This window comes from Melanostigma gelatinosum (genome assembly GCF_949748355.1).
Source record: "Melanostigma gelatinosum genome assembly, chromosome: 10".
Classification (NCBI taxonomy): Eukaryota; Metazoa; Chordata; class Actinopteri; order Perciformes; family Zoarcidae; genus Melanostigma; species Melanostigma gelatinosum.
The window spans coordinates 12,892,295-12,912,782 of record NC_136643.1 but is presented as its reverse complement, the minus strand read 5'-3'; the positions used below and the strand labels follow the sequence as shown (position 1 = coordinate 12,912,782).

The following is a 20,488-nucleotide window of genomic DNA, read 5'->3' as shown; positions in this document are numbered from 1 at the left end:
AAATAAATTTATATTTATATGTGAAAAATTGTCAGTTTTTTTGGGGGGGGGGGGGGGGGGTGGGGTGGCTGAGAAGCTGTTACTGCACATATTGCCATGTGCTGACCTCTAGTGGGCAAACACCCAAACTGAAAAATAGTAACATTTGTCTCCTTTGAGATGTTCAAATCACATTCTGGTTTGAAGAGATTAACACTCACTCAGATGAAGAAAAAAAAAAGTGGATTGTTAACACATTTAATGACACTGGAGTCGTTCCAATAAACTTCTTCATGAAACAGCCTTCATGAACTCTGTTTTACAGGAGAAATAAGGATTTCTACAGAGAAAGTGCATTTGTCATTCTGACTATTAAACTCCATCATCCTGGAAATACAAACGCTCATATCTGCGCTTACAGACTAATCAAAACATTTATGCAGAGACACTTCAGACAAGTAGTCAGTTAGCTACTAAAACACAATAACAAACATACAAACGACAGAAACTTATTTGGGAATGTACTGAAAGAGAAACGAAGACTAAGAGTCTCTCCAGCCATGCTAGCAGCTCTCTGAGGCTAAAGGCTAACGTCAGCATGCTAACATGTTGATGTTTAGCAGGTATAAAGTTTACCATGTTCACCATCTTATCTTTAAAAACAGTTTGTTTTGCAGGTATTTATCAGAGCTTTGCTGCTAGCACGGCTTCAGATTAATCAAGATTTACATTATGCACAGATTACAACATTTTGGAGAGAAACTACTTTAGCGTACAGTCGCATGTTACAACCAAAGCACTGCTTCATGGTTGCATTCTGTCCTTGGTCCCTACAAAAGCAACATTTTTTCTCAAACGAACGCAGGCTGTTAACTCACAAACCACAGCTCTTATTCTAGCGTTACGTCGTTCAAGCCCCGTGGGGGAGAAATAAGTTAGTAGCACACACAGAGGGAAACATCAGAGGATCTTCAGGGCTTCTTGGTCACGGTGCCATTTCAAGCGTCAGACATGATGGTGTCCAGAGGGAGAGAGAGAGCAGCTCACAGCACCACAGCAAACACACTGACCACACAGTACATGGTGCGATTCTCCCACCTGATTGTGCAGCTTCCTGAAAGACACAAACAAGCAGGAGAAATTACACAGCAGCAGCAGTACTGTGACCACCATGCACTTAGATTACTTACATTTTACCTTTAAAAAGAAAAAAGACCTCAAGCATACAGTCACATTGGTACATCTGTACAGAAATGATGTTCCTTACTGGCCGTAAATGCTGATGCCAATATATCTGTAATGCGCTCAAATTGGTGTTGACAATTTATCTCTAGTAAAAGATTAAAATAAGGGCTAGGTATCACAGCTCAACACTTTAGCTGGAGTGAAACTCAGGTACCACATTGGCACCGGGTATGGAACTCATTTTAAAATGATACGAGCTCTAATTATAAAGCATCTCTCACCATCAGTGGCTGTGTCCCAGTAGCAGGAGTTGGCTGTGTGGAGACCGGCGCCACTCTTCTGCATGATCGCACAGTTTACTGCAAAACATCAGACAGCAGTCTTACTCAGTCAGATGTTTATGGGTCACATGTTAACATCACGTCCTGAGGTCTCATGGTATTGTATATAGTGTTCACCTATGTATTTGAATGGACGTCCTTGCTTCACCAGGTGAGTCAGAGAGTGCTCAACTATACTGGCCGTCCACTGGTTCACTTTATTCTGGTTGTACTCTGTTCCACCAATAACACCTTCGATACACTGAGACCAAGAGAGAGAGAGTCATGTACACTGTCATCACATTAAATAGTTGATTCACAATAGAATATGTGTCAATGTTTCCAGATGTGAAAATGTACCTCTTTAACCGAGATATTGACCTCATCAGCATTGAAGACAGCCTGCTGTCAAACGTCAAAAAGAATGGAAAACTTTGTTAGTTGGTGCCATCGTTGGTGTTTTATTTCAAACCACCCTATAGACTGAATCTTTCTATATGATGGCCAATCTGTGTATGACACAGCAGGTGGTATTTTAAAAGTTGAATGATTTCACATAGTTTACATTCATGTCAACAGCAAGTCATTTATTCTCAATCTGATTTTATCCAAAGGAGCATTACAAACATTAACAAGTGTACATTTGTAACAATTAATGAGTTTGAATGCACTTATAAGAAGCCACTGCCAAATGAATGTTGTGTGGTGTGAACCAAGTGCAAAGGGGAGTTTTAAAAAATACGAGTAGAGATTTATGTCATTATCAAGCAAATCACGTACATTCATTCTAAGAAGAAATGTTTGCATGTCAATTTCAATAACTTTAATGAATAATAAATATGTGCATCTTATATTTGTAATCTAAGTTTTCTTCAGTGAGTTTTCCAATAGGTAACTTTAAACAACATAATGCGATATTTTCATTAAAACAAGAAAAGTAGGAATATTTTCATTATGTTGTGTTTTTTTCTTTATATATTATCTATGTAAAATCATAACAACTTGGTTTTTCTGATGATAATAATGTGTTTACATTATAAATGTAAAGATGTTGACAGTGACCACACCTCGATGGAACAACCGTTAGCTTCGGCTAACTGATTAAGCTAGCTGGTCTAGCTAACGTTAGCTATCTGAGACGTCTCTCTTGTGTTTAGTGGCGGAGATTTAAATAGTTCAATGAAACGGTATTCAAAATAGGTTTACCTCATCTCCAGAGTTATATTCCTCCATCGTTACTCACACAGATGTATTCTCGCTATTATCACCGGCTCAGTTGCTGTTCCTGTTTACTTCCGGTTTACTTCCTGTTTACTTCCTGCTTTAGAGCCAAGGAGCACACAGAAGACATGTCTGCGCCTCCTGAAGCTGGTGACTGTTTTTACAATGTCGCCTCACTTTGGTGGAAGTCAGACACTCCAACACCAGACCAGCCTCAACATTGGAGGGCGTCTCATTCATTGAAAATAAATACTGTAAACCTGTCTTCATTCATCAGGATGAAGGTTCAGAGCAGCCGGAGGTCAGGTTTCTAAAATAAATCCGGTTTAAACAGCAATGAATTAAACTCAGACCTCCACTGTATTCACATGATTTAAAATCATGTTCTTAATATTTGGTAATTCACATACTTTTTAAATATTGTTCATACATAGGCTACACAGCAAATCATTAACTCAGTATTTACATTTTTAAAAACACGTGAAATATGATTTAATATCATTTTTGATAAACCACATTTGAATTTATGACATATTTTGCACATATATTATATTGTAAATATAATTTAGTGTTTCTTCATTTAGTGCAACTTGTATATAGGTTGTTGAAAGCATTGTCCATTTTATTGTATATTAATAAATTATTTTGAATATTTATATATATATTTTTTCTGTGTGAGGGGGCTACGACTAACCAACAGTTCATTGTGCAGTCATGCATTGTATACCCTAATTACAATAATAAAGCTTTTAATTATTGAATCCATGAATATAATTTGTAATCTCATTTCATGAGAAATGTATTTTATTGTATTCCTTAGTTTTTTAACATGGGCATAGTGGATTCATGACTGCTGTCAGAGTTATACCTAAAATACAGTTTTATCATCTGTATCTCTGGACAAACTAGAGAATATATAAATAAAACATTATACTTTTAACGAAGATGAAATGTGTTATGCAGGACATCATTATATTCATTCATTATTGCCACGTAATTAACATGCAACACGGGAAATTACATAAAACAGCAATGGTTGTGGAAAATTAAAGAAAGCAAAGAGGTCACAATGAAAGATCAATATGTAGAGACTGACTGAAAAAAGGACAGATAAACAGATTATTTTCAATGCTTTAAAAAGCTGTGTTCATCTGGAATAAGGTCGTTTTACCGTCCATCTTTTTTCACAGCTCTATTTGTTCAAGTTAAGTAGATGACCAACCCATGTAGTTCATCATTAAATCATCTCTGCAGCAGAGCTCTGCCCATAACCACTGCAATTCTGACTCCAAAGGGTCTCAGCAGGGCAATGGTCCATAATATATAATTATAATCTCTAGGAAAATACACCAAAATGGCCAGTTTAATTGGGTCATTAAGTGTATTTCCTAAAACAACAGAGTCTGAGTTTTTGCAGAAACAATTGTCGCATTGTCAGGAATAATCCTATTTGTGAGGATTGCGTGACGCACACGCACACACACACGCACAAACATACACTCTCTCTCTCTCTCTCTCTCTCTCTCTCTCTCTCTCTCTCTCTCTCTCTCTCTCTCTCTCTCTCTCTCTCTCTCTCTCTCTCTCTCTCTCTCTCTCACACACACACACACACACCACGCCCCCTCCTGTCGGGAACACCCTGGCTGTGGATATGAGCCTTCAGACGGTGCCGAGGCGCACCGACGCACTAACGTACGGTCATTGATCCCGGGACGGACTCCCCCAGCCTGCCGTGCTCCCGTGCCGGTTCGTCGACAGCCACCAGGTAACACACCGCCGCTCCTCAGGTCAACCGGAAACACACCGGGACACCCAACACCGCCGTGTTTCCTCTGACATATGGCACAGTCAGCCGCTGCCTGCTCGTCTCCAGTTTTAATGCTTTTTTGTTTGAGTATTTTCCTTGTTTTGCGGAGGGGGGCTGTCTATCCACCATCACGACCACGACCTTGGATGATTAGTCACAGACCAGTCAGTCCAGACAGCCCCACTTCCTAAAGTTACGCGCGTTTGGGCAGGTGCAATGCAGCAAAACGCTCCTTTTCTTGTTTATTGTTGCCTCCCGCTGGTTTCGACGGTAGATTAACCTGCAGCCAAGTCAACTCAACTTCATAATCTGCTGAGAATGTGTTGCATTAATTAACTTGCTGTCCGGAGAGGTTCGAGACCCATCACCATGATATCATGATATGGTGGGCAGTGATTTAGATCAATTGATCATGAGGGTATGAGTGACTTGATTTAAATCAACTTAATGGCCCTATAACATGTCAGTTGTTGAGTAATGAGGACCCTGTCTGTGGTGGTTTCATGTGGAGTCACCAGGATATCCCTCGACTTCTCAGGGAAGACTGGTGCTACTGAAGAGGTGGCAGACTCACAGTGATGCTGCCTAATGTCTGCAGGACTGGCTGAATATCTTGCTCTGTTTTCTGAAGGTGCACCAGGTCTGGAGACGTGTACGGTATACACTCCTCATTACAATTCGTCATAGCCTCAGATTAGTTGGTGTTATGCTTGTGTTTGATGCATGCTTCTCACAGCAGGGATGTGAGATCCAGTTTGGGATACTGGAAGGATGTATACATTTCATTACGGTTGTAGGGCCCACTAGTTTATTTGTTCAATCAAATTAAGGCTGATGGTTATAACTCATCATCCATGACTCTGATAATGTTTTTGATTTAACGTTTAGTCTATCAAATGTCAGAAAACAGTCGAAAAAGACAATCACAAGGTTAAACAACATATATATGGTTTACTGTCAAATAAAACAAACAAAAGCAGTAAATCCTAACATTCAACAGCTAGATTATTACAGGAACAAGTGAAACAACTGAAAGATGAATTGATTATTGTCTTATGATTGACAATTTGATGAATCAATTAGCCCTTTCAGCTCTAAATCAATTAATGGTTCATCTTTAATGTCAGAAAATAATGTAGTATTACACTTACAATTGCACGTTTCATCTGAACAGCAGACTGAAAGACGCTTTATTTACGCTGATATAAATGAGAGAAAAGCAGCAAATCATCACGTTTGAGTCAGATCCAGCAACAGTTGATAAATGACCTAAAGGAATAGCTATTTTATTTGTTGCAGACAATTATATGAAACGACCGCTATTCTCTCATATCCGGCCAGCATCAATCTTCTCCTTTAACTCTCGACAGCCAATAAGATGCTTTTCCCAAAATATTTATAATCTATTGCTCTAAATGACTATTCAGTTACCAAAAATACGACTTGTTTCAGCACTAAATTTCAACATTTTTGATTGATTTCAGGTCAAAACATGGACTAGAGACTAGTGGACTAATTCCACTACATGGTTTAGTCTGATTTACTGCACTTATTTGGCAGCAAGTGTTACATTTTAATTGGCCAGTTCAAGGAGCCAATGTAGTCTAAAAAGGCCAGTTCAACGTATTAAAGCGGCTACTAGACCTGTCAGACTGGCGGATAAGTGGCTACTTACTTATTACTTACGACAAAGTAGCCACAGACAACATTTAGCTCGTGTTTTCGCTCAGCTATCAGGCTGTATATACGACTAAAAACAGCTGTAAATTAAAACAAAGCAGTTGTGTTAATGAGTTAAAATAACACGAGTTCATACATTATCCATGGGTTCATTACGAAGCCATGTAAGTGAATGTATACTGTTAAAATAAGCAGCCTTTTGAAGGTTTGTACAGTATATGCTTTCCCACAAAGAAAAACATTTTCAAATCCCTCACCAATTTTACATTGCTGTTTTTTTTAGGGGGGGGGGGGGGGGGGGGTATTTGCTGCGTACAACATGCCGCCACGTAATTTGTCATAGTGACGCTTCCTTAAATTGGTTCATTTAAATTGGCTCCATAAGCAGTAGATGCTGCATCAGCTGGGGCTGTTTTATCATTGTCACGGGGAGAGCGGCTCCCTACTAATAACCAAGCTTTTATACAGCTCACACACACAAGGCTGCTGGAGGGAGAATAGATGGGTGAATAAAGGAGGAGAGAAGCCAGGGAACGAAGGGATTCCCTGATTTCTCTCCATGCTGGCAGCCAGAGCTCATCCAGCAGAGCAGAAAGAAGCCCTGGGGAGTGTAGTCACACAACATTAGAGGTCTGCGTCTCCAAGATCTGGCAAGACATAGTAGAAGTGTCTGTGTCTGTGTGTGTGTATGTGTGTGCAGGCACATATAGTCAGCCACACATGTATTTGTTATTATGGCAGACATTTCTGTGACAGGCTGCAGCTCATGGTGCCAGACTGATGTACTCTGACCTACAAAACCAAAATGCTGTATTTTTAACTCCATCATTTTTTAAACCAAAACAGAAGATTTTAATTATTATACTCCATAAATGTATATTTTCCATGAAAACAGCATGTCAAATGTGACGTAATTATTACACAAGAATTGCATTTTGTCACGTAGCCTTTATCGAGCAAAAGCTAAAACAGTATTTACTAGTTTAATAAACCAACATCTTAGTAACTCAGTTCAGTAAGCTGCCCACACATGATCAGCAGTAAAGCCACTCTGCGCTGGCAGTGCCATCATTTTGTTATGGGGAGAGCAATGGCCCCCAACTATGTGGAAGAGCTACCCCTGGCATGGCGCAATGCTCAAAATGTCCACAGAATGCTGAATTCAAAGTTAGAATTATTAAAATTCTTGTGATTTGCTGTGATTAAGCTACCTAGATAAAATATGAAAATGTATTAGATAGAAGGACTAGATTAGTTTATGAAATTGATGTCAATATATATATACATATATGGAAAAACAACTTCTTAAAGGGACAGTGTGTAGGAATTGGTGGCATCTAGAGGAGTGGGTGTTGGTTTGCAACCAACTGAATATCCCTCCAATCATGTCCTCCCTTTCCAAAGCTGCAGTAACATGAGCTGCAGAGTGCTAAACCGTGGTAACAGGGTTCAGAGGCCATCTTTACCAGCACAACAACAACAAGGTGTTGTACTCTGCGGCAAGCACCCCCTATGTAGATATGAAGGGCTCATTCTAAGCTAACGAAAACACAACGATTCTCGGTTTCAGTTGATGATACACAAATGAAAACGGTTTTGAGTTTTATATTCCTTTTCTGAAATACCACATAATGGCCATTTTAGAGTGAACAATAAAGCTAAAATAACACGTTTTATTGGCAGGTCCTGCATTTTTTTTGTATTGTGTTGCCTAAAAAGACAACATTGCAACATTTGCATGGAGGCCTTAATATTAATTTTCCGACCAGCCTGAAAACTTTAAATTCCCTTACACTAACATGACAGCTTTCTGCTTTCTGTCTTTATATGGCAGTACTATTGGCAACTCACCGGTCCCTCACATAAATACTGTCCACTCCCTATTCTCCCAAATAATGAACTTGGCACGTGTAATGGAGATGTACATATGATGGCTGCCTTTAAAACGTGGAATATTAGCCTATTAAACCCACTATAATCTGCATGATTATAACAAGATTAACTCCGTTGATGACCTGAGCTGCTGCAACAAAGCTCGTCTGTGCTGCTGCATTCAATAACTCAGATCTCTGTAGTGCCGTGTTGTGCGGGGTTTCCCTCCCTCCCACTCACTGATGCTTCTCTTTATCTGTGGCTCTCTAGTGCATACCCCGTTTGGTATGCAGCATATAGCCTCACGCGGCCTCAGAGATGCAGCTCATCCCCGTTCAATCACGGCCGCAGCGAGACAATCAGTGGAAGCCTGTCCACACACCAACACTGCAGATGTGGGAGGTAGCAAAAAAACACTTAAAAAAGCAGAAATGTAATTTGTAAGCAGTGCTGAGAGGAATGACTCAGTAATAGATTGCTGGTCAGGGAGCGATGCCTCTGTTTCACCCTTCTTAAACCACGAATGTGTATGTGGACACATGCCATACACTGTGGGCGCTCTGTCATAGGATGATGGGACACTTGAGCCTGACAATGAGGCAAATGTGTGGATGCTCCAAATTATCTGACCTTCTTTTTAGCGACCAACGGTGATGTACAGTTGAAACTGTGATATGCAGTAGAAAGCTTGGACCTAGCATTTATATTAGTTTTTTTAAAACAATTTCATTATTCAAATGTATTTGCACTGATAAAATATGTAATGATATTGTAACGTAATGTCTGAAGAAGAAATTTGAAAACAGTGAATACAAGAGAAACAAGAGTCCACAACCATGGTAGCAGCTCTGTGAGTAACTTCGACACAGCGTCCCTTTGAGTTAAATGTTAACATTAGCATGCGAACAATGACAAAGCTAATCTTAGTGACAGTTAGTGACAGTGGTAACGCTAGCCCTGACAGCTTGACGGTGTAGCATCAGAGGGCGGGGCTTAGAGAGGGTCAAATGTATGGAGAGACAATAAACGCAAATACAAGGTAAAGTGCATGAAGGTGGAGCCTGTGAACCTGAATCCCATGTTTAAGGCATTAGATGACGTTTTGTTCTCCATCAGGTCAAACCGAGCGATCTTAAAAACATCAGGTAGCGGGTAACATACTTTATGATGTCATTACAGGTGGAGACTCATCGGATTAAAATGTAGTCCTCAGTGCCATGCACATTTTAATCGCATAATCTTGAGCATTAATCATTTGTTTCGGCAGAATGTCCACCGTGCCTTCATTTGTTGAAAAGGGCAAAGTCCACATTGAAATGTCTGTTGGTTCTTATCACTGAGACACAGTTTGAGAACACATTGAGAAACACCCGCAGTGTCTGTACATACTGTAAGACCAGAAGACGGGTTCATTCATCTGAGCTCAGCGTGTAAACATGCAGTGTACCTTCAGTACCTCCAGGCATTGAAGTGCCAACACTAGTTAACGTTGTGCTAACATACTGTATGTATTGTATTGTGAACCTGCTCGTAAGAGCACTTCACACTTCCTGCAGAACATTTGGACCAAATAACAAATCCTTAAAACTAAACGAGAAAAAAAATGCTTTTGTTCAAAACTGATACAAATCACTGTTGAAAAAATGTATCTGTTTTATGGTGTGACAGCACGATGGTTAAGGTTTGGTTTGGTTTTCGGAAAGTTAGAAATTACAAATTTGTCTTTGTTGTCGGCAACCAGCTGAGACCACAGGAAGTTACTGATCCCAGTCAAGAAACTGGCACAGACCATCTGTAAAAAGGCAAATTTGTTCCGATAAAACAGCAACATGTTCATTTGATCTTTAGAGGTGCTGGTAGGTGGGTACCTTTGGAAAGAGCCAAGCTAACTGCTTCCCCCTTTTTTATTCTTAATACTAAGCTAAGCTAACCGACTGGAGGTGGTGGCCATATAGTCAGAAACAGGCTGGCCAAGTAGGTTTTCATTTTCATTTGCCTTGGTGTTGTGGTTCCTAGGCGGTCAAAAGTAGTAGAAAACACAAGCACCTCAAAAAGTGATCGAAATATATAAAGCATCTACAACTAGAAGGGCACTCGACTGTGCCGTATCTCGCAAAAGTTAAAATAATTTGTGTATCTGATCGGATTTGGATCTGCTCCAAAATGTAATTGGTTCTTTGTTGGCCCATGCTACACCCGAGAACGTTCTGTAATTCTGCTGCCAAACAGACCGAACCGAAAACATATCCTCTTTGGTGGAGGTCACAAACACATGCTCGATATATCTGCAGTATAAAATGCTGTATGCGGGAGTGATATTCTAAAGAGGTGAATAAGCATATTCCCAAACTGTAAAAATATTCTTTTAATTAATGACTTACTATCATTTATAACTTGCCGACATGATAAATATTTATAAAAAAAAAGATTACCAACCATTGTTTAACATCAGCCAAAGGAATTTATTTTCCAACTTTGCAAACCTTAAAATTGTTCTTATTAATGGCTCAAACTAATCCCCCTACAATCTTTAGAAAGAAGAAGAACCCATTTTTATTGTCATATACATTTTTACACATACATGAGATTTGACTAGTGCATTTGACCCATCCCTGTATATAGGGAGCAGTGGGCTGCCATTGATCGGTGCTCGGGGAGCCGGGGGTTCAGTGTATTGCTCAGGTACACTTCGACACGTGACACGTCCCAGTCGGGGATCGAACCGTTGACCTTCCGGTTCCCAGGCGACCCTCTTAACCTAGTGCGCCACGGGTCCATGAATACATCCTTATTACGCCCTAAGAAATGGTGCCTCATCAGAAAGTGCTACCAAGGAAGCAGCTAATTGCAAAGTCCAAGTTACTGAAGCATCTTTGAACACTGAACTGAAATTGTTTTATCAGAGGTTTCACAAGTTCACACGTGTTTGAATGGATGTCATGAGCACCTGAAATTCCCTCACCAACATGCTCCTCAGCAAATTAATTCTTCTGGCTTCTGATCAGTGTGAGAAAGGGTTGACAAGTGGATCTTTCTACCGGTACATGCTTCTTTGGTTTGATGCTGTTAATGCATCCTTTTAAAAATCCAATATTGCTCTTAACCTGGAGTCCATCTGCCTGAAACAGCAGCTTGTCTTTGCTGCAGCATCTTTATTCATCGATCCATCCTCGAGGCTCAGCCAGCCCAGACACTTAACAGTCCTCCGAACACTGAATTCCATTGTCCATCTGTCTCCTTTGTGTTCCAGCTACTCTAATTTACCCACATACAGTGTAATAAAACTGAACAGACACAGGGCTAAGCTTAAAAGATAATCATAATCCATTAGTGTCCACTGCAGCTTTAAATTACACATGCAGTTTAGGTGTTACACTCTGATGAATGGTAACACTCACACACACACACACGCACCCACACACACAAGCACTTTCAGAGGATTCCCCTCTCTAGGGGCATCAAAAAGTACAGTCAAATGTGACAGGCAAGCAGCAGTTAAACAGGAATGAGTGCTATGAAATATTCAGCCATGTTGGTGAAAGGAGAGGGAGCTGTTTATAACCCGAACGTCTCTCTCTCTCTCTTTTTCTCTGTGAAGAAGCAGCAGAGGCCACGACTGTAACTGGGTTAATGAGATCCAGCCTCGATCTAGAAACCTCTCATCTCTTGTTCTTTAAGTGCTCATGCATGGGAATCTTTAACACGCTGACAAACAAAAAGGGTTTTGCTGCGTTAAGTTTTCCTGAAAGAGGCATGTCATAAAAGATCACACAGTCCTTGATATCTTAGTTTTATCTCGTGATTATATCTGACAGAGGTCCTTCAAGATATGTTTCCTGACTTTTTTTTTTTTTTTTTGAGATTTCAGATACTCTGAATATGTGCATGTTTATCCAACAGCCAGACTGTCTTCACTTGAACTGTCTCACAGTTTCCATCATAAGCCTAAACAGTGCCAGATCTGTGGCGTAGAAGGCAGACTGTGTCTTGAAATCTGGACCATTTCACTGCTGTTTCTGGCAGAAGACATTGGCCTGCTTTACACTGCAGTGATGCTTAGACTTGGTTATGGGAGAAGCTTGTGTATGGTGCCTCCATAACCTGTCACACAGAAATTGTTAGAAATCGTTAGATTCGCCTTCAGAATTTCATTGGAATTATGTGGATATTTTCAGTTAATCCAGTTATCACAAATAACAGGTGTACAGGTCATCTAGGTCCCCAGGTCAAGAGGTCATTCCTATGTTCCCAGGCTCCTATATTTTCAGTTTCCTATAGACTGACATTGTAAGATATTGGCAAGGGGCTGTCTTCGCATTATACTCTAAAGCAGCGGTTCCCAAACTTTTTAGGCCGCGCACCCCCTTCTACATCCCGACCGGGTTCGCGCACCCCCCCCCCCCTTAATAAAAAAAAAAAAAAGAAGCAACAGAGCCTTTTAAGCCTTCATAGCCGCATAAGAATCTGACCAATGAGAGAACAGTTTGCTCGCGCGTGGCATTTGTTTACAAGATTTAGTCCGCTGTTAAATGTTGCAGTGTGAACACAAACCGAACAAAGGAGCAACTGCAACATTGTATCATATTAATCCCTGAATCAGAACAAAGCAAACGAACTGAAGGTGTGAAAACGCCCTGAAACACTGCAACAAAGTTTCAATAACTTTCAGTGACACAAGGCGTCACTTTTAAAGAGCAATACGGATGCGAGGACACACGCACAGGCTCAGAGGCAGATTATCACATTTAATTTACAATTAATGACCGACTAATGTAGCCAGGATGTCTTCGGACAAAGCGTCGATGCGGTGCGACACAGTGTTGTTGGACACCGGGATCATGCACAAGTTGTTTGCTTCTTTCTCCCCAATCATACATTCCACCATCTCTCTGGCAGCTGGCAAGCTCACGTCTTCAGTGATTGTGTGCGGTAGCCCCTTTCTCGCTATTCTGTGACCAGATATGAAGCCCGTAGTGCGTCATTTATAGACCCAACACATGAATGAGACTGCAGTTGTTTTTGGCTGTTTTATAACTCCTCCAATTTCGATATAAACAATGTAAGGGGCTTTTGACTTGCACTGGCATGCTTGGTGTTCAGGTGGCGACGTAAATAAGAGCTTCAGACTGTTAGCCAGAGCCTCACTGCACACCACGCACTGTGGCTTTGGGCAATCTGCGTTGCCAATCCAAGTGAAGCCCAGACACAGATACTTTTCATCATATTCCCTCTTTTTTTTCCCAGTCTGATGCTCACTCTCGTTTCCTCTTTTTCACCTTGACTCCGCGATGGGCCGATGTGCTCCCGATTTGTCTGTGCTGCACCTCTCCGTTCCCCTCGCCTCCGATTCCTCTCTCTCTCTCTGTCCCTCTCCTCTTTTACGACTGATAGCTTCAGATGTCCCACCTGACGGTTTTTTAATATTTAATATTATTACACCATCAGACCGCCATTACACTTTTCCTCTCGCGCACCCCCTAGAGGCAGCTCGCGCACCCCCAGGGGTGCGCGCACCCCACTTTGGGAATCCCTGCTCTAAAGAAATGAATGCAGTGCAATACAAATGCAGTTCGAATGGTTTAAATCCGTTCACCCATGGAGATCGTGTTGGTTTCAAGGACTGTAACATCAGTAGGCTGTAATCTGTAGGTGGGGGATTTGAACATGTTGACTCAGGGAAACATACGTTGAACAATTGACCTCTGGACAAAACATTGCCGAGAACATAAAACCCTTTGAAAGGTGTTGTGTCATGTAGCAGGGATATTGAGCTGGGGAACAAAGAATCCTGAGCACACACGCTCCCCAAGGCCAGTTGCCGGCTATGTGCAGCTGGTAATCATGCCATGAAATGAAATTGGAACCTGTCCAATATTTCAGTTCATGACTAAATACCTGCAAAACTAACAATATTCTCACCAGCTTCAGCTGTGCTGAAGTGCTAATCAGAAAATATTAGCGTGCTAAAATATGATGGTGAACATGGTAAATATGATACCAATCAGCATCATCAGCATGATGATGTTAGCGTTTAGCTCAAAACACTGTGACTAAATCAGAGTCTCAAACATGGCGCTAGATTCTCACGCCAGGCAGTCGCTGCACAGATTAAAACCAATTTTACCCCCAAATTAGTGGTGGACAAATTTTAGAATCATTTAGAATATAATAAGCCACATCAGTTATTATTTGTGTGAGTGGTGCTTGTTAGTCTTGGTAATCTCTGTATTATATGAAATATAAAAAATCAGGAAACTGTCTTGGCTTTAGACTTCACAGCTCAGGAAATGATCTGAGTCCTTTTCATCTTTGGTGATGCAATTTTAACGTAACTATTTTTTAATGAAGCAATTTTTCAGAAATATTCGCTTCATGCAACAGAGACCACAGAACTACTGATGTGTTTTTATCTCTGAGGGGAAGAAACGTTTCTTCTTTGTGTTTGATTTAACTTTCTTGCTGAAGTCCAGATCTGATATTGTCTTCCTGGTAGTCTTTGATTTCTCCGGTCACAACCAGCATCACAACATGACCGAAACCAAATGATCTATTTTCCGTCTCTGGCGCTGTGCCTTCTCTCTGCTGGTCTGTGGTCTGTGGCAGCCTTTTCCGAAGCCCACGCTGCCCTTTCCTCTTAATTGGTGGGTGAAATGACACAAACAGCCCATCAGTGCGAGGACAATCAAGCAGCATTCAGATTCGACTGACGCAGGAGTGTTCAGTGAAGGTGAAAGAATCAGAAATTGGAAGGAGGACAGCTAACAGGAAGCTGCAGATGAGGTTTTTAGAAGCACTAACTCCGTTAGTTTGTTTTTTCCTATTTTCTGTTCCATTGAGCCCTGCAGGGAACTGTGGAGGCCTGCAGGCTTGATAAGTCATTACTATTGACGGCTCCCGTGAGAGTTGTAATGTTACGGTGGCCCTGACATGTCATCATTTTAAATGTTGGTCGTGGTTGAGAAGGAACTCTGAAAGGCCTTGAGGAGGAAATATTAAGTAGTAGAAAAATATATCACAAATGCTTGCTTTTCAAATGTATCTTCAATCAATGTGTAGGATTTAGGGGGATCTATGGCAGGAAATGGAATATAATATTAGTTATTATGTTTTACAACTAATAATTGTTGTGTTTTCGTTAGCTTGGAATGTGGCCTTCGGATCTTCACATGGAGCTGGTCCTCCATGTTTCGACAGTAGCCAAGAACACACAAACCAAACACTGGCTCTTGAGAGAGTCTTGGTTTCTGACTATGCACACAACCAACACTCCAAGCAGATGCAGGATATGCAAGGCAACGCTATGCGCACATGACTGATGTATATCACCTTCTTTAATCCTACACACTGGTCCTTTAAGCAAAAGTATGCAAAATGTCAACAGTAATAATTGATGGCCACTTGGAGTGTTATATTATTGTGTAGGCTTACTATTATACTAAAGGTGGTCGAGGTGCAACTAGTTTTAATAATTTGGTATACTGGTGCATGGTTTGATTGATCGTTGGCTCATTGCATGTTTTTTAATGTAAAATCCTTACAGTAGCTCCTTAATCCTAGTAGCTAAAGCTGTCAGATATTTGACGTGGAGTAAAAAGTTAAATTATTCCTTCTGAAATTAAGAGGACTATAAGTATGGCATGAAATGGCATGAAATGAAAATACACAAGTAATACCTCAAAACTGTACTCAAGTGGAGTACTGAAAATTGGGTGGGGATCTGCAGTAGTCATTATGCTTGAAACAAAGTAGTTTGTACAATGGACGTCGGAAGTGTTTTTTGTTGTTCCGAACGGCCACACCAGAGCTCAGAGAGGGTGGAGACGAGATCATTGCTATGAAGAGCCTCGCTCGAAGCCATGGGGATGAAAAGACGGCTGTCACAGAGAGGGGCGAGACACAATAATCTCTCAAATGGGGAAAACAGCGCACACCTTCTGACTGGCTCTCCTAAAAAAAGGCATTCATGGTGTTTCACACGTTTGTAGACAGGAAAAGTCATTGTTGGAATGTCCGTTTCAGAAAGATAAAATATTGTCAGATGCAAAGTGTCTTTATGCTTCAACTGTAGTCCTTGTCTGACGGTCAAAGATCTTTCCAAAGTTGGAATTGGGGGAGCTGGATTCGACAATCTAACATTCACGCCAACTTCCCGCAGTAATGGGAGTGTGGAGAAAGCACGCAGCGTTTCAACTTCTCTCTCTTTTATAATTGTTCACTTACATCAGATTTCATGTGTACAGCCGAGTTATTAAGCCCATTTGAACAACTACAATCAATTTTGCCTTCAGACACGTAAAACAGTTTGTTTCAAGCGTACCCCAGCCTTTACAGAGTCGACCCTCTCTCCTGGGCTGTACAATTTGTCGACAGCCAGTTTTAGAGAAAAGGGCAAAGGATTGGTTGTTGTTCTGCTGGATATTTCCCTCAGCTGCAGTTTGACATCTTCACCGTCCCTGTAGACTTCTAATCAGAAACAAAAGGCCAAATCGGGTGACGACAGAAGGCAAGTCAGCGTTATGCAAAGTGGCAGGCTTGACGGAGGTGAGTTATTTATTTTGCTGTCTTCAGTTGCTTCATTACCTTTGAGCCTGCCAAGTAATTAAGGTTTCAAATTGGATTCTGATTCACCAACCACGATGGTCTCTGTGTTTCAGCAGAGTTATTGACAGGCAGAGAGTCCGCAGGATGAAGAGGAGTATTTGCAGACAGCTCCTTGCTTGATTAGCAGTGACATAGACAGAGTGTCTGACAGGTCTCCAGGCTGAGAGAAAGGGTTATTAGAGCACTGCAGTGGTGCGGATATCTTATCTTCCCTGAGGTATTGTGTGTGTGTGTGTGTGTGTGTCTGAGAGCAACGATGCAAGCAACAGAAAAAGAGAGACGGAGGGGTCACCACTTCAGTGAAAAGTACTCATAAGCAGGGATACTTTCCACTCTGTAAAACCCGTCATATAAAAGTGAACGTGCCGCCTCCTCCATCCCAATGTCTCTGCCCAGAAACCTCGCCAGTCTCCTCCAGCACGCCAGATCTCATCTCGAGCTCTCCGCGAGAGCGGCGGCCGCCTATTGATTTCACACCTCGCTGTGAACACAGTTCCCACATCCGATCCCAGGAAGCAGATTAAATGCAGGAAGTTACACGGCTGAGATGGCTGGATGAGTCTTATTTGATTCATTTATTTTAAATTGAGATAAGCTGTGCAAGCTGGAAACCATTTTGAGGTGCAACATCATCCATATGGATCTTTGTCACAACCTGCACTGCACTCTGAAGCAGCTTGCTTACTGCTTTATGACGAGCACTCTCAGTCTGTAGACTAGAGACACTGATTTCGACTCATTGTGGGTAAATCGGATTGGCCTGAAAGGCTTTGTGCCTCATCTCGTCCTTCTACTTCGTCTGCTGAGAGTTGCTGTTCTTTGATCATCAGCTACATCTGTCATTGTCATGATATTTATCTCCGAAATCTGTTAATATAGTGCTTTGGCTACATAGACAATGCTGATAAGCAGGGTCAATTCAATGATGGTTGAAATATATATTGTACCGCCAGATTAAGCGTTTCATTACCTTGAATTACAGACTTTTGTCATCCAGCGCTTCCATATAATTTAGCACCAAATTGGACATATTTGAGTTTTTCTTTCAGTTGTCATCACGACTTAAATGTTGATGTGATACAAGTCACAGTAAACTGGTAATTATGGTATCTCCCACATGGCTTGAATGCAGCATATGCATGGATGTTGGATGGCAATTTAAGTGAAAGAAAACAGCCCCTACTTGATAGAGCAGAAATGACCAAAGCAGACGCTCTCTGCCACTCATCATCCGTCTACTGCCGTCTGACATTAATGATTCAGGAGGAAAACGTACCTACCACAGGGAGATGTCAGGGCTATACATTAAAACGAAGGAGAGCCATGGTGTGTAGCTCCTACCTACCTCGGAAAGAAACAACATCTCGACAGAGTAAAGGTGAACAGACTTGTGCAGCTGTCTGTTACATGGAGCTTGTATAATTTGTATAACTTATTGTTGATGATAACTTATTGATGCTCTTCACACTTTCGCCACCTCTGTCAACATTGCGTGGTAGTGAAGATGCTAGAAAACATAAATTATCTGGAAAAGAAGATTCTGCTGACACAAGGTTAAAGAGCGACTGTGTGATTTATTCATTATCTTTAAGGCAAAAAAGATCTGTGCTGATATAACAAGACTAAAGCTGTAGTCATAGCTGATGAATTTTCAATTTAAAATGTGGGGGCGGTGTACCAATCACAGGGCTGACACATAGACACAGACAACTATTCACATTCACGATCATTTTGAGTTGCAACTGAACCGGCATGTCTTTGGACTGCGGGAAGAAACTGGAGAACAGTTAAAGGAATGGACATGCTCCTCTCATTTGCTTCTTCACTTTGTGAGTTAGTTCGGATGTGGGCGTATACTCAGACGTGTGTTGTGTGCAGCGTAACGCTCAAGGGCCCAAATCACATTCACAAAGACTTCCAGTTAAACCAGAGTTCCAGTTAGCAGCATAATGTCAGCTTCAAGAGGTCTCACCAGCCCCATCTGTGTTTGTATTGTATTGCAATGTCAATGCACGACACAATGTACAGCACCTGGAGAGGACAGATGTTAGTTGTTTGAATCACAGGAGCATTGATGGCTGGAGGGGACAACTTTTTTTTATCTTATGGTGAGATGCCAAAATGCAGCACTGTAGCAATATAATGGCATTGAAAATGATCACAGAGGTAACTAGAAAAGTGTGGGGGTTTGAACATCTTACACTGTTTTCCTCATGAAACAATTTACATTTGAAGGTTTTCCTTCTAGCAGAACAGTCCAGTATTGAGCTACACACAGTCCAGGTGTGGCCTGGTTCATCACTGAAACACTCATATTTTACCTGGTATCTCCGTTCCTCCGTCCGCCCATTGACTGTTCAGTAATGAATGCATTTTATTGATAACGTGTATATTATCCCATGGTCATTTCTCATCCAAGTCTACTTTGCGTCTCTGCCAACTGGAGTCCAGCTGCTCCCAGCACACCTGCGGTCTTTAATTGGCAGATTGGTTCTGCTGTCTGTAAGCCCGGCCACCTGCAGAAACACACCACACTGACAGGCGGTAAAATGCCACATAGTTACAAAACACCAAGTTAGATTACAATGTGGCTTTGTGGCCAGATCTGCCCCCATCTGGTGGAGCACAGACTCTGTGACAAAACGATCCATTCCATGTTTGAACGATGGGAATTGTGGAAAAGATGAAAACGTTCCCAGCACTGTGTTGAGAAGGTCAAGGCCGAGCTTTGCTTTGCTTTGCTTTGTTATTTGTTCATAGATGAGAAACGAGTACGTTTCCGCCACTCAGCCAAAGTTGAACTGTCTCATGACTCGTGTTTGCTCAGCGGCAGCGGGAATGTGTGCAGTGTGTACTCAGGGAGGGTCAGGCGTCAGGACACAAGCCTACTGCAGCACACAAGCCTACTGCAGCACACAATTTAAACACCGAGATACTGTTGTGCTGTCACAGCACAACTGTAATGTGAAAGATGCTTAGATAAATATTAGTTTTGCTTTATTGATTGTTGAAGCCAGTCCAGTAAGCCAGGAGTATCATGTGGCACCGTTGCTTGGCTACCAGAATTGTCTGTGTGGTTATAGTCTGCATTTTTGACTTCCTTGCTTTACATACACTACCACTTGCCAGTTTTTTAAAAACCTAGCCAAAACTAATGTAGTTCAATGCAACAGTCCTGGTGCACCTATAAACCTGGCAGAAGTGGATCAGTTGGACACTTGGACTGCATCTCTGTCCCACGCAGACATGAGTGTTTGAGTGAGGACAACTGGCAGTCTATGCATGTGTTTGTGTATTCTGTCGCTGGTAGCAGATTTAATAAATACTAAAAACTAAATAAACTATTATTTGTAATTTAATTCAGATTTCTAAACCCATACATTAGTATAAAATAATGATGGTACTCAGCTTATGCCATAAACCACCATTAGTTTGACGAACAGGATTTATTTTAACATAAGATTCCATTTTGGAAAACTTCCAAATTTGGAAATATTGGGAAAACTTTAGTATCGCTGTAAACTCTTAGTCTTGTCCACTGTTGACGTGAGTGGTTGACCATTCGATTTGAGATAATAACACTGTGGTGTAAACCCCCACAGCACCACAGCGAAGGTGGTTTCTGGTGCAACCTCGGGTGATGCCCAACACAGATAAGACCAAAAGTAAGGTTACACCCTAAGGAAGGCCTTTTGTGGTTGCCGGAAAAACGCTTTGCATTGCCTTGTTGCTGAAATGTGCTAAAGTTGCCTCGTCTTCCAAGAGAAGTCACAGTCAGTGAATCGTAAGGGTTATTTATATTCAGCAGTTGAGTATTTTAAAT

At 41.3% G+C, this 20,488-nt stretch overlaps 1 protein-coding gene across 2 annotated transcripts; it reads right to left on the bottom strand.

Moving 5' to 3' along the window:
• Window positions 1-338: 338 nt before the first annotated feature.
• LOC306783428 (dynein light chain Tctex-type 3-like) lies at window positions 339-2,768 on the bottom strand. Of its 2 annotated transcripts, none has more exons than XM_079277068.1 (5): window positions 2,691-2,768; window positions 1,845-1,889; window positions 1,623-1,746; window positions 1,446-1,523; window positions 339-1,093 (listed from the first exon to the last, which is right to left on the bottom strand). In XM_079277068.1, exons 1-5 carry the CDS (start codon window positions 2,715-2,717, stop codon window positions 1,023-1,025), a joined length of 345 nt encoding a protein of 114 aa, XP_079133194.1. In that variant the 5' UTR covers window positions 2,718-2,768; the 3' UTR covers window positions 339-1,022. The 2 variants fall into 2 exon arrangements, with proteins under 2 accessions (XP_079133194.1, XP_079133195.1); XM_079277069.1 differs by having other exon boundaries at window positions 1,845-1,886; window positions 2,691-2,733.
• Window positions 2,769-20,488: the final 17,720 nt, after the last annotated feature.

What these genes read in the sequence shown, in the direction of transcription:
- LOC306783428 (XM_079277068.1), bottom strand. Translation starts at nt 2,717, where the DNA reads ATGGAGGAATATAACTCTGGAGATGAG. An exon ending in TCAATATCTCGGTTAAAGAG is followed by an intron (nt 1,747 to 1,844) that starts GTACATTTTCAC and finishes TCTTGGTCTCAG; the next exon opens with TGTATCGAAGGTGTTATTGG. An exon ending in CTGGGACACAGCCACTGATG is followed by an intron (nt 1,094 to 1,445) that starts GTGAGAGATGCT and finishes TGTGTCTTTCAG; the next exon opens with GAAGCTGCACAATCAGGTGG.